General features: G+C 38.7%; 1 protein-coding gene across 1 annotated transcript in view; it reads left to right on the top strand.

Moving 5' to 3' along the window:
• Positions 1–15,244, top strand: part of COL21A1 (collagen, type XXI, alpha 1) — a 154,052-nt gene that overhangs the window by 52,405 nt on the left and 86,403 nt on the right. The window contains exons 2-3 of the mRNA XM_014948592.1: positions 11,466–11,585; positions 14,051–14,602. Coding sequence (XP_014804078.1) covers positions 11,498–11,585; positions 14,051–14,602 — 640 coding nt within the window. The 5' untranslated portion in view covers positions 11,466–11,497. The remainder of the gene's footprint in view (positions 1–11,465; positions 11,586–14,050; positions 14,603–15,244) is intronic.

The following is a 15,244-nucleotide window of genomic DNA, read 5'->3' as shown; positions in this document are numbered from 1 at the left end:
TGCTATTTACCTGTGTGAAACAAAGCTGAAAGCAGAGGAATACACAGGGATTTTCTGGGGAGGGAATATCCAGAGACATGTGCAGTGCTGGATGGCATTTTGCATAGTTTTAATTTTTGTGTGGGATCGTACCGTATCTGGAACTGTGAGTGTTACTCCAAGTACCAAATTTTGGATATACTTAAAAGAGCAAATGTTTATCTTTTTTCTCTTTGAGCATGAATGTGCTAAATTTCTCTTTTCTTCCCTCAGAAACCTGTTTAAAATATTAGGGGTTCTGAAGACAATTGGAGTTCTTGCAAAGTTTTCTGCAGTTCAGGTCCTAAATTTCTCTAGAACTCCAATTATTTCCAGTCACAGCCTCCTTTGAATGACTTACCAATATTTTCAGTAAAAACAAAATTAATTTAAAAAAAAGTATTATATAAAACCCATAGCATTGGAAAACGTACATTTCTTTTTTGTCTGTTTACCTCATATGACCCTTCTTGGTTTGATGTCAGTGAGTTTATATATCATTGTCAAAATGCTAACAAAATAATCAAATGTTTTAAAGGCCAGTCTACTTCATAATGCCTTTATCTGTACTAAGTTAAATGTAATAAACATCCGTTCATTCTACAGCATAAAACAAGAAAATCAATTTTTGAAGCTTGAACAGAGACTTTAATCAGATTTTCCCATGGCTATGGTTTGCTATTAAAAAAAAAAAATCAAATTGTTTTGCCTTTTATTGAATGTTTCTGGAAAAATGAAGGAAAAAGAGGAAAGACAGTTGAAAAATTGGAAAGGACTAAGCTTTCAAATACAATTTTGAAAACTTCAGCTAAAGCAGGGGTCTGTGTCATTATTCTTATCCCCTCCAGCATTTGACAGCACTTAATGCTGAGAATAGCATTAAATATAAGTTGTGGAAAAGGACAATGAATAACTAGCAGGCTTGATTCATTGACCTTGATGCTGGAATCTAAACCTGTTTGAGGAATGAACAAGACAATGAACAGAAAAAAAAAAAAGATAGGAAGACAGAAAATAGAACTTCCATTTCTGATGCTGGCCCTTACTTGCAGGATGCAAACAGACCCCATGGACTTATTCTTTCCTTCACATAGCAAACTTATGTTAAATGACCTCTTGTGTATTTCTTACTACTTCTCTCTTTTTTCAAAGCAAATGTCGCAGTCATCACATTGCAAATAACATCTTAGGTAGGCTTGCCCTATCCGCTCTTAAAAGTGGAGGACAAAAATAAAAAGGTGGAAAGAAAATAAATGTTAGGGGAAAAGAAAGAAGTAAGTGAGGAGCTATTGGCAGAAATGTGTATCTGACATATCAGGACTTAGCTGAATTTGATAGCACTGACAGCGTTTCTGAGCCCTTGACTGGCTTGCTTTTCTGAGGACTTTGAGACCAAAGCAGTAATGAATGAACAATTCTCTGTGTCTCTTGTCAACTTGGCGTGATCCTAATTTAGTCTTAAAATTGCATGAGAAGTTCTCACTTGGTTTGGTTCCATTTTTATGTTGCCTTTATGCCTCTTTCTATCAACATTCGTTGTTAGAGATTGTTGTACCTTTCTCTCAGACTTGAGCCAATTTCTATGGTGGTTTCAGTGCTAAGTTATATACAATTATACGTAATTCTATATAATTATTATATATAATTTCCTACTATTGCATTATGTGCCCCAATGACTGTTTTTCTTCTGTTTACCAACAATTGGCACTGGCCCAATTGAACTGTACATTCCTTAGCTCAGACCAAATGGTCTCCTAAATTATTGCTCCAGGTAGTCATTTGGATTAAATTGTTTGCTGTTTCCCTGTTTGGCAATATAGACACACATATGTGTGCACACTCAAAATTTGAACTTTTGGATTTCCTGTAGGAGTAGGTTCAAACGTTTCTTACGCAGAATCCCATTATCGTACGCTAGTTAACTTCAACTATACAATTTGAGTGTCAGATTTTATCCTATTGATTGGCTGTTTTGTTTTCCCTGGGTCCGTCCAAGATGAGAAAATTCTGTAGAATCTCAAGTTGCTTGATAAAGAGAGAAATAACAGTATGGGCTTTTCACAGACGGGATGAAATCATGGTTTCCAGGGAGACCTCAAATTCATTTCTTGCAGCCAGAATGATGAGCTGCCAACTACGGTTGCTTACATAAGTTGCCCATCCTATATTGTTTTCCTATCAATCGTGTATCAATCCAGCAGCTCAAATGCTGTGGTAAGCCTCCTTTTTCTTTAACCTGTAATAACTAATTGCCAGCACTGGCACAGCATCCTCTTGGAGCGGGAATAAATCCAACAAAATGCAAAGTGCCAGAATAAATTGGATTTAAAAATGCAAGCCTTCTGTGACTTCAGATGTTGGAGCAGGAATGCAAACTTTCTCTGCTGTAGACTGGAGGAGTCTGTGGGTTTGCTGTGCTTTACTGAATCATAAGAAAAATAAATAGTTAGCCATCCCACTTAAGAGGATTCTTTGCTTTCAGGAATATATTTCTTCTTGCTTGGGTTAAAATACGTATCGAATGCTTATGTTGGTCTTTGATGTACAGCATCAAAGTTGGCATAAAGTCTTTTTACAGCTGGTATAAAGCCTTCTTTCTGAAATCTGCCAGCAATATGTTAGTATCTTTAATTCTCTCTGTGCTTTTCTGCAATCTGCATAATACTTTATGTACTCTATATATCAAAGTTATAAATATGGAGTGTAGTACTAATTCCTAGGGGTTTATTTTGAGTATATTGAATATCTCTATTAACAGAAATTGTAATCATGTTGCAGGATAGTTTCATGTAAACTAGTGGTCCATTGTTGTGGCTTTTTTCTTACCTATCCCTAAAATGTCTTTTGGAGAGAAGATTGATTTGTTTTGTCAGTACTTTGGGCAACACTGGCATTTTTAATGAGAGATTTAAATTGTGACTGTGGCACAAATGAATGAAATGTCAGACATAAACTTGAAGTAGGGGGAGAAATCCAAAATAATGTTTGAGAACAGACGATGGTAGTGCATACTAGAGGGACCACAGATGTACATGCAGACAGGTGAGACTGATGTGATGCTATATAAGATGTGATGCTACTGTTTCTCTGAGGTCTCCAGTCTTCATTCACTTTCTGCAGGTGCTTGGACATTCACCTTCAGCTAACCCAGGTCGCTTTGCCGTCAATGCTGCACAGGTCCCATTGCTGCAGCTGTGAACCTTACATACCTACTCACCCAGCTGCAATAGGTCTTTGCCTGCATCTCTCCTCACTTCTTTCATGTGTTTCTCCAGCTCTGTCTGGAGATCTCTGTTCTTTAGTCTGCCTGTCAGGTAGGCTTTTCAGACTTTTAGAGGGAGAGGAAACAAAGCAGTGCTTCTTACTCTTGCCACCGTTGTAGGAAGGACAGCAAAGGTGGTGGGAATGGGAGGGAGGGCCCAAGCAAAAGCCCTGTTAGCTTTTTCTTTTTAAAGGGCAATGCTTTCTGATTGATTTCAGGGTTAGGAAATAAAATATCTCAAACTGTGTACTCTAACTGTACTCTCTAGCCATGTATTCTCATAGTTTTCTTTCTTGACCCCGCTTAATAAAAATTCATCTGAACTACTCTGTAATCATATATTCAATGTTGTAGAGCACTTCTGGTATGAGTGCAGTTATACTTGTGATTATGTCAAAATGGTTAATTCCAACATAGAAAGAAATGTGGGAGTTTTTATCACTTTATGTACAATCTTGTGTTTATGTACATATACGTATGTGTAAACCGAGCCTAAATTAATGATGTCTTCACAGCCTTACCCTTCCCAGGAAATGCTGTCATTCTTTTAAATGTTTGCACGTATAACAAGCCCATCAGTTGTGGCCACCAAGAAAAATAAATGAAGAGGAAGAATATGTGGAAAACATGAATGCAGAATGGGACTGAAATCCAAGTGGAAATAAATACAGGTTCAGATGTATTACTTCTTAAAAGTTACTGACTTTGAGTAACCTCATAGACTTTTTGAATACTTAGGACTGGTTGTATAAGGTAGAGTTAGGAATAAATAGTTAAATGTAAATTGCCCTGGCATTTTATTTGTAAAACCCATTAATTCTGAAAACAGAACAAATATAAAAAAAAGGTGATGCAATATTGCATTACTGTTCCACATTATTTAATTTTCAGGGTTGCTTTTCTCTTGTTGTACAGTTCCTGTAGTATTGCATAAGTTTTGGAAATGTAAAGAATCTCCTGTATGTCCTTTCAGTCATTATTGTTGTAATGTTTTGAAATTTTTTCCTTTGTAGGCCAAACCTAACAATCTCTAGTTGAATTAAGAGATGTTTATACAGTGATGTAATATGAAAGAAGTGATAATTTAGACTTGGAAGGCAAGATAATATATATAACCTTTAGTCTGGTTATTTTCTCGGAATGCTGGAAAAGGTTAAAATCATACCCTTCCTGGCTTCCTTCCTAGGAAGCTACTAGCAATGGGAAGAAGTGAAGGAAGGAGATCCTCCTTTCAGTGTAGTTCTTCAGCAAGAACTCTTCATGCAGCAGAGAAGCCAGGTTTTCAGAGAAAGGAAATCTGTCTCTCCCTTTACATTCTCAAGTTTGAACAGTGACAAAATTCCACTGAAGAGCAAATATTTTTGATTTTGGAAGATTTTTAAATTGCTCTAAATGGAAAGTTTTTTCAGAGAGTATTCCTGGGAAAAGTAAAATGATATACTTCTCTGCGAGCTGGAAAGCTGGCTATAGAAGGACTGCATCAGTAAACTGCCTTTTGAGATACGGAAGGTGCTGCTTTTAAGCATCTCAAATGCAAAGGGGAAATACTGCCTAACCTGTTTAGGCACCTAAATTTCCTACTGAAAACTTAATTTGGATGTGAAATTCTTCTGCTATGCTAAGAATTTCAGGAGATGCTGCTGTTTGAGCTTCCCTGCACTTCTGCATAGCAAAGCTGTTCTGGGCCTTTTCCACTTTCTAGCACACAGGCAGTCTTGAATTCATCTAAAAATTGAGTAGCAGCTATTAGTGTCAGTAATGGCTGCACCACATGTCCAGTGCGTAGGAAACCTGAGTTCAATTTTCTTCCCAGCTGGAGGTGTTCAGTGGCCCTGTTTGTGCAAATGCTGCTGCACAGCAAAATTGTGATGACCAGGGGAAAGCAAGAAACTGGCTGCAGGAACTGTCCAATTGGTTAAAGCTGCCCAAAATGACACAGCATGTGGGTGAGCCAATATATCACCAATTTCCAAACCTCACTCAGGTTTTCCTCCTATTAGATGCGACAACAACTGAATGTGCATTGGGGAGGCTGTAATTCATCTGCCTCTGACCCTGCACGGGCTGATGCCGCCAAGCTTTGTTGTACCCTCTTTCTCTCCTTCCTTTAGTGAAGGTAGAAATAGAACTCGGCTAACTCTGCTTTGGTGGAGAACAGGGTCTTGTGGGTCACAGTTCAAGAGGGTCTGATGCTTAGTAGCTCTGCTATGGTTTTACCTTTCATTTACTTTGCCCAAGTCTTGATGCAAGTATCAAAGATACTCTAAAATATCTGGTGTAGTCTAAAACCCCTTTGTTCAGGGGCTCAGAGCAGAGGCTTATACATAAGTAGTTTGGGATCTCTCTGTGCAAGGTAGACCATTTTCATAGAATCATATGGGGTTGGAAGGGACCTCTGGAGATCATCAAGTCCAACCCCCGCACCGGAGTGGGTCTACCTAGAGCAGGTTGCACAGGATCTTGTCCAGGCGGTTTTTGAATGTCTCCAGAGAAGGATACTCCACCATCTCTCTGGGCAGCCTGTTCCAGTGCTCTACCACTCTCACAGGAAAGAAGTTCCTCCTCACGTTTAGGTGGAACTTATTATACTCATTGTGCCCATTTCCTCTTGTCCTGTCATTGGGCACCACTGAAAAAAGACTGGCCCCATCCTCTTGACACCCTCCCTTTAAGTATTTATAAGCATTGATCAGATCCCCCCTCAGTCTTCTCTTCTCTAGACTAAAAAGACCCAAGTTCCTCAGCCTCTCTTCATAAGAGAGATGTTCCAGGCCCTTAATCATCTTTGTGGCCCTTTGCTGTACGCTCTCCAGCAGTTCCCTGTCCTTCTGGAACTGAGGGACCCAGAACTGGACCCAGTGCTCCAGATGGGGCCTCACCAGGGCAGAGTAGAGGGGCAGGATGACCTCCCTCAACCCGCTGGCCATGTTCTTCTTGATGCCCCCCAGGATGCCATTGGCCTTCTTGGCCACAAGGGCACATTGCTGGCTCATGGTCATCCTGTTGTCCACAAGATCTCCCAGGCCTTTTTCCTCAGAGCTGATTTTACTCCAGGGGACTGTTTCTGCTCACTCTAAACATCCCTTTTGCTAACAAAGTGGCACGTAAAAAAACTAAGATGAAAAGCGCATAGTGAAGAACAGCAGAATGGCCATAATGAGTCATACTAAAGGTCCACCCAACTCCATATCCTGTCTCAGTTAATGCCTGACAGGCCCTTGAAGCTCTAATTTAAACAGCTTTGTGGAGGTGGGAGACAGCCAAAGGCTTGCTTCTGCCACTCTGTGCCTCACCAGAATTAGAGAGCCTTTGGGTGCAGTGCACTGTCCCATTTAAGGTGGAAAAATGAAATAACCGTGGGGGTTGCCTTGAAAAATACAGTAACGCATATGCTATTTCTCCACTAATACTCTCTCAGTCTGCAGCCCTTTACTTGAGCTGGATGCGTTGTCTGTGTTTTTATTTAGTAACCCTCTATGATTTGCTCTTCCATGAGCTTCCATATACTAAAAGTGGTTTGGTGTAACTGAGAGGTGGGAAAGCAATTTGATAAATGTGTTTTCCTGGCTATGCTTGGTAAAGCCACAAACTAATCGCATCAGGTAATTTAGAAAAAGACAGGGCTTAAAATTTATATTTTAAATATATATATATTTTTTCCCCATAGCTTAGTATGATATCATAGAACTATAGAATATCTCGAGTTGGAAGGGGCCTATAAGGATCATCGAGTCCTGGCTACTATTAGCAGATGAAATAAAGGGCAAGCATGAATCCTGTGTCCCTCTGCCTGTGCAGTGCTGGGACAGTTTTACTGTCCCTTAGCGCACAGGGACAGAGAAGAAAGCAGTGAGCACATCCATGGACCACAATAGAGACAGCTTTCTCCATTTCTCTTAAGAAACCTGGAGATAGAGAGGACATGATCAGCAGTGATGAATTTTGGCTAATGTCAGTGGAGAGATCCTGGGTTGATATTAATGGTGGCCTCTCTGTGGTGGCAGTAAGGCACTTGGGCAATTATTTTCTGTAAATAATTTCAAGTACCCTTCTGTTGCCTGTGCTATAATTACTGTGTTGACAAGACACAGACTTTTTGTCTCTGGAATTGTTGGTTTGGCTTTTTTTTTTTTTTTTTCTGACTGTTAAAAAGTGCAGTGCTATATTATTATTTTCAAATAAATTGAACACTAGATAATTCCTGGAATCCTTACTGGCTGGTTGCTTAAGTCTTGGGTTTATCCTTTTAATTTTGGTTTCTAAGTCCATTTTGGATTGCTAAATTGTTATTTGGCTTTATACTAATAATGAAGTTCTCAAGTTCAGCATCTCCTATTTTTCAGGCACCGTTTTAAATGAAATACAGAAGGACTCATAAATAGATGAGAAAATTGATCCGTTGAGGGAATCTGCAAATCAGATAAACTTGTCTTGCCAATTATTTTACTGATTCCTTTTAAGAAATATAAATTGGAACATGGTTTTCACCAAAAGAAATCTTGCTGTGATGTGATAGTTTAATTACTTTAATGTCTTTCAAGATTAAAGACGTACGCTGAAGGCTGCTATAGCGTTCAGTAATGAAGAATGGAGATTCTTCACTGCGAGATGTGAGACATACATGATTCCTGTCCTGTAATTTCCTCCTGTGCTCCCCGCCACTGATGCCTGATTGCTTGGGAAGGTATTCCCAGTATTAGTTCTTTTACTGGTGGAGTGAGAGTACGTTTGGATGTGTCCCTCTTGCGAGGCCAGGGCTGCATGGGGAACAGCAGTTCTCTCTGTCTCCTGAGGCCAGGAGGAGCTTGCAAGGATTTCTTGTTCTGCCTTTTTATCTTTCAGAACTCCTGTTTTACAGATTTTTAAGACAACTTGATGAGAGCTGACATTTCTGCTGGATGTATGGATTTCTTGTTCTGCCTTTTTATCTTTCAGGACTCCTGTTTTACAGAGTTTTAAGACAACTTGATGAGAGCTGACCAGCAGGGTCATAGGAGGGGTCTGCCATTAATTTTTGCCTGTTGCTTAAAAAATATACATGAATGAGAGAAATGCAAATGAATGGTAGAAGGAGAACAGCGAACAGAAAAATTCAGAGGACAGCACCTTTCTGCTGGATGTAGGAGTGGAGCACACCACAGCATATCCCCATGAATTTTTCCTTCCCGTACTTCTAGGTCCCCTGTAACACCCTTCATCTCCTATTTGGAGTGGTTTTGACATTTCCCCTCTGCTCCTAAACCAGGCTCCCTGATGCTCTCTGTACTTCAGAACAGCCAATAAATGCTGCTTTCACAGCATTTCTTCTCTCCCATGGTTGAAATATTAGTGTCTCTGTGGAGCACCTCCTTCCTCAGGGGCACAGGGCTTCCTTGTAGACCCCTGCTCTCCCCATCCCACCCAGCTAGCTCTGAGCATCTTCCTCTCCTCTGTAGCTTCTCTCATTCCTGTGCATCTGGAGGGTTCATCCCTGAAGGCACCAGTGAGTAAATGCTTGTGGAAGGATGAGCAGAGATGAAAGGAGTCGGTGCAGTTTAAGGAAGGCATTAATGACTTCTGCAGGGGTTGGTGAACAGAGAGCTGAGCCAGAGAGCACGATCCTGATGTCCCCGCCTGACCTGAAGCTCCTGCACTTATGGCACGGAGCACATGCAAGATTTGTGCTGTGGGTTGTGTGTTAAAATAATTTTGTAGATTGAATGTGCTGTTTTATTTACAAAAAAAAGATGCAATATTAATGGTAGCAGTCCCTGTACTCTTCTTAGTGAAGACTGATGCAGTGAAGTCACTAAGTGGCTTGTTTTTTATTTTCCTTTTACATAAATTCTATGGATTTTACATAAATAACCATTTAGACAACCACAGAGATGACAAACACCAAACATTAGTTAATGTACTGTTGTGATATTTTCCTCACCATCTTTTTCGCAGCTATTGCTTATCAATTTTTTTGAACCTTTTTCTTTTGGGCTTGTTGGTAGGAGTAATCTATAGGATTTTATTGTTTGCTGGGGCCAACATTGTGGGTTTCTGATACATATCAGCTTTCTGTACAGTAGTCTGTCTTTTTTTTTGTTGTTTTGGTTATGGGCTGACATTTTTTCTGATATTTTCAAAGGATGTAGTTGTCCTTCTTTGGTTGCTTGCTATTCATATTCCCACATAGATTTAATTTCATATGTTCTTCTTTGGTATCGCTCAATTTGGCCTTGTGAGAGATGTGTTTTACCCTTCAGTAAACACTTGCCATGGAAAGGGCTGAATGTGATTTAAAAATGATGAATCTTACAAACCATCAAGTCTGAAATGATCAAATTAAATTGTCCATTTCTACTATGGTAAGATTTTCTCATGTATTACATGTCTATTCTGTGTAATTACATATGCTTCATTTCATAGTCTAAACAGATCCTTTTTCAAATAGCTGAGACAAGAAACTGCCACTTAATCTATTTAAATGAAGTTGACATCCCAGTATGTGTGTAGCAATATTGGAACAGTGAATCTTATGTTCTATCCCATAGATCCCAAAGTGCTTCATCTGGTTTCTCACCAATCCTGATGCAAGATAGTATGAATAACAAAGTATGGTGTTACCTTGCAATTATCTGTAACCTGAAGGTGATATTTAATAACCTAATAATTATGTTTCTGCACTCTTAACTTTGGGTGATTATGATAGGTAGAAATAGCATTTTCTGGAAACTGAATTTTGTGCATTTCTTGAGGTTGTTTGTAGAGATGATTATTATTATTTTTTTTTTTGTCTTAATGGAATGAGTGCTTTTCCATAAGCAGTGGAAAAAGCAAAGCAGCTGACTGAAAAGCTAGAGTAAATGAATTTACTGATTTTGTGGCACATATTCTATTTGGCTAATACAAATCATGGATCTACCAGAAATGAACCCGACTTTGAAATTACTACCTCTCTATTTGTTACTGTCTTGCCCCTACAACTCTGTAATCCCTTTTTCCCAAACAGTTTTCGTAAAAACATCATACCAATATATACATCTTTAGAGAAAAAGTTCCACATTTAATTAGTGTAGAATTTTGTAGCAGATACTGGCTGCTGAATGGCTGCTCAGTGTGTTATAGTGATTAAATGGCATTCTCGTCAGTTTACTCCCATAATAGTCGTGGAAAAGAAAATTATTTTTTTCCACTTACCTATTTCTTCTCCTAAGAGACACTTGCAATAGTCATTCTGAATTGTGTTTTGGTGAATAATACTTTCCAGCGCTACAGAAGTTTCAGAACATCTACCAGTACCTTATTCTGATAGTGTGGTGGTGGACTGCCTGTTTACCCTGAAGAGTTCAACATTAAAGATTAGCAAAATAAAAAGGACAAATATACACAGATTTCATCTTCCCCCCAATATATTGACTTTTAATTTTGTTGTGTAACAAATACTTTTTAGTGAGAGCTTGGTATGGGTATAAGTAAAGGTTTGTGACTAGAAGAAAAAGATCTGAAAATGGAAGGAGTCTTGGCCTTATTCAAGGAAGGCATTTGAATTCTAGGAAATGGGCTGAAAAAAGCAGCGAGAATGTTAGTCATAAACTAGTGTATAATAGATAAAGACTAACATGACTGACAAAGCAAAGACTGTAGAGAGAAGAGGAATATTTAGGGGAATAGGAATATGATTCCTATTTATCTAGGAATAATGGGGGGGAACTTGATGATCTTTAAGATCCCTTCCAACTCTAACTATTCTACGATTCTATGATTTTGTCTTCTGGCTAGATGTGAAATCCTTAAATTAGTGACACTGAAGGGTAGTGCAGTGGATTGCACTGCACTGCTACTGAAAATTTGTCCTGAATTGAGCTTTTTTTTTTTTTCCCATGGTCTAGAGATTTTCTCATAAATATGGGAAAATATGGGAAAATGACCTACATGACTTTACCTAGCAGGAGAAGTATATGAATGTGCCTTGGTGAAAACTGAGCTTCCACAGAAAGGCTGATGGGTGGTATTGAGTTTAGAATCTCAGTTTCGGGCCTGCATGCCTGACAACACTTTTTGGGTCTGTGGTCCATTGCAGGCTGGCTTTACCTCTGGGCTTGCAGATGCGATTCAAGGCTGTTCCTCATGCATGGGTTTTAAAGCACAGAAGTCTGGATTTTTTTGGTGATATAATAACACTGTATTTTCTTTTCACTTCTTCCCCATCTAGTTTAATCTCAAGACCCTGAAAATACAATACCCATGGCACAGATCGTAACATTTTTTCAGATGCTATTAGTTCTGCTACTTCATGATTACATCTCAGCTGAAGATGGCGAAACAAGAGCAAGTAAGTCTTAATTTTTATATTTCAGATAAGGACAACTTCAAAGCATGCCTTGAATTTACAGTATCCGTTTTCAAGTCCACATGAACACTTCTGTTGATGGTCATTTTTTTTCCAGTATAATTTTCCGGTTGACAGTCCTATCATATATGATAAGTAACTTAAATATTTCCCCTTGAAGAAGGTGTCATGGTTTAACCCCAGCTGGCAACTAGGACCACACAGCCGTTCACTCTTTCCCTTCTCCCCCTCCACACTAGAGCATGGAGAAGAGGGAGAAAAAGAAAAAAAAACAACTTGTGGGTTGAGAGAAAGACAGTTTAATAAGAACAGTAACAGAAGAGAAAATAATAATAGTGGTAAAAAAATATACAAAATAAGTGATGCAATACAAGTCCTCACAATGTGATGATCAGTTGCTCACTTCATCCTGAGCAGCAATTGTGCATTCCTGCCCTCCGGCCAACCTCCATTTATATATTGAGCATAACATGTGTGGTATGGAATATCCCTTTGACCAGCTTGTCCTGTCTATGCTCTCTCTCAGCTTCTATGGGAAGCTGAAAGAGTCCTTGCCTCAATATAAGCCTTACTTAGCAACAACTAAATATGTGTTACCAACATTATTTTCATACTACATCCAAACCAGAGCAGCTACTAGGAAGAAAATGAACCCTATCCCAGCTGAAACCAGGACAGAAGGGAATATCTTTATTTCTTTTATTGTCTTGGAAATGCCCAAAGTGACAGATGGAACTTTAAAGCTCCAGTCTTGATTTAAACTTGTATCTTGAGTATTTATATTTTCAGTTCTTCAGAATTTGTTTTGAATAGCTTAATGTTACGAGAGAAACTAAATTAGAAAAATAAAGGCTCTGTGAGAGGAAGCTGAGATAACCCCAGCTCTGGGACAGACCTTCTTGCATATTCATCAAAATTAGCATCTCAAACCCCACCAAACCAAGTTTTGTACTATAAATCTTGTTTATGGAAAACAAAAAGTTAAAGAAAGGTAGCTTTTTAAGAAACGAAGTGGCTGAATAAACGGAGTGTGGAAAATTTTCCTCTGGCTGCAGTGAGACTTTCAGGGTCATCTTGTCTTTTTCCTCCAGTTTTGCTCCCAGTCCAGACTTTTTCAGTATTTTACAACAAACTCCATAACATTCCTGTTGGTCTCTAGAAGGACATCTATTTTTTTCAGTCTGCCTGCACTAAGCTGGGCCTACTTTCAGCAGGGTCCAATGATGTCCAAAGTCCCTTCCAACTGAAGTTACTCTGTGATTCATATCCCTACACCGGAGTGATGCACTCTGCTCGCCCCTTGCTCCTTTTCCCAGTGTCCTTTCTCTTCACCTCCACCTGCATCGCAAAAGCATCTCTCCAGCAAACTGTGGTCAAGGAAGGTGAAATCTTGACCTGAACAGAAGCGTCCATAAGCAGATGTCAGGACAAGTTAAAGCTCTTCCTCCTTTGGTGGAGCTGCAGCCTTTCACAAAACAGAAAGCATAGTAATACACAGCAACCCCATGACCCCATGTGCCATGGAATCAAAATAATCTCTCCTGATTTTGTCCATCTCCTTGGCACCTCGTGTGTCAGTTGTCTATGCTCCTCTCACAGTCAATGGAAGGTGATCTCTTTTCTAGAGAGTTACTCCCTCCATCTGAGGATGTGCATAAAAGATGGATAGAACTGTCCTATAGAAATGATTGTATCAGTCCATGGCCTCTAGTTAGCAATTTTCTCTAATAGCTCCAATTTTAAGTGACTACAGGTAGGAGAGCAGAATCATTGCCTAAGTCATCATGTAGTTACATTATATTTGTTAAATGCTTATGTGATCTTATATTCTGGAGGTTGAACTTGATCCCTGAGCATCTCTCTTCTACTAAAATCAGAATATGCAACATTCAGTCGAGATTCAGGATTTGGTAATAGCTAGTTTTGTAAGTGCCTTGTACCAGTGTCAGAAGTCAATTAAAATGTATTTGTAAAAGGACTGGATGTTACTGCTGGATTCTGGAGTGTTCAGGCTATAGTCTTCCTTAGCAGTGTGCTTGGTTTGCTAACAAAAATGAGTTTTTAAGTTTATTATCTCTGCAGACAGAGATATGGAAAAACCCAAAAGGTATTCCTCTCTGCTGATTGCATGAAATGCAATTGCCAGCTAAGGAACTAAATTCCAGAAATTTTCATAGTTGTTTCTGGTGATAATGTAAAAAACAGAAGATGGTATGGTTTTTAGATACCACGTTGGATCTGTGTAGCTTACAGAAACAATCGTGTTTTCTCTGATAAACTCAGCTGATTTTTTTAAAATGGAATAGTTTTGTCAATAGACATTCTAATACAAGCAGTAATTGATATGAGAAATATTTCCTGTAGAAGAAGAAGGTGGAAGAGTTTATTAAAATAGTTGTTTGGGGTTTGTTTTGTTTTTCTGTTTGTTTGTTTGTTTTTGTTTTTAGGTTGCAGAACTGCTCCGGCAGATTTAGTGTTTATCTTAGATGGCTCTTACAGTGTTGGCCCAGAAAACTTTGAAATAATCAAAAGCTGGCTGGTCAATATTACAAGAAATTTTGACATAGGGCCAAAGTTTATTCAAGTTGGAGTTGTCCAGTACAGTGATTACCCTGTACTTGAAATTCCCCTCGGAACTCATGAATCCACCAAGAACCTCATCAGGGAAATGGAGTCCATACACTACTTGGGAGGAAATACAAGAACAGGAAGAGCTATTCAGTTTGCCTTTGACCATCTCTTTGCAAAATCTTCAAGATTTTTAACAAAAATAGCAGTTGTTCTCACCGATGGAAAATCACAAGATGAAGTCAAAGATGTAGCAGCAGAAGCAAGGAAAAATAAAATCACTTTATTTGCTATTGGTGTTGGCTCAGAAATTGAGGAGGATGAACTTAAAGCTATTGCCAACAAGCCTTCATCAACTTATGTGTTTTATGTTGAAGATTACATTGCAATATCAAGAATTAAAGAAGTTATAAAGCAGAAACTCTGTGAAGGTATGTAATTGATTATAAAATATTTTAGATATGCAGAATGTAGTTCTGTACCCATATTTCTCTGTCTCACAGGCAGAACACAGGATTACTGTAACAAAAGGAACCTAAAAATCTTTACTATGATTGTCTTTCATTTTGATCTTGTTTGTGCAAATCACTCCCAAAATGTTTTTTTTTTTCTCCATTAAACAAAGAGGTATATTCAGGTGCTGTAACACAGTGTGTGTTTAATTTCAATATGTAGCATTTTGCCCTAAGCCCCAATTTTTTTGTGTTTGATAAGCTTTAGAAACCCTAAAATAGTTGAGCAGTTCTCATAGTGCTGAGAATACAGGGCTTACTTTATCCTTTTCCTAGGTGTGGCTGATACTCATCCACAATCTAGTATTTCTTCTTGACAGTTGAGAGGATAGCCTATCATTACAAACAGGAGTTCTTCTGCTAGTATGTGTTAAAAAACCCAGAAGAAAGTGTCTTGGCAAAAGTGCCTGGAATTGTTGTTGTGATCTTTTTCAGAAGGATTTTATAGAAGAATTAGCCAAGACCAACATTGTAAAATGACTTTTTAGCTTTAGAATGCTAGCAGCATTACTGCATTGAGTTTTCTGAGAACTTTGTAAAACAATGGTTTTCCCATATATA

This window comes from Calidris pugnax, unplaced genomic scaffold (genome assembly GCF_001431845.1).
Source record: "Calidris pugnax isolate Ruff unplaced genomic scaffold, ASM143184v1 scaffold163, whole genome shotgun sequence".
NCBI lineage: Eukaryota > Metazoa > Chordata > Aves > Charadriiformes > Scolopacidae > Calidris > Calidris pugnax.
The sequence above is the reverse complement of the archived record's forward strand: the minus strand, read 5'-3'. Positions and strand labels throughout refer to the sequence as shown.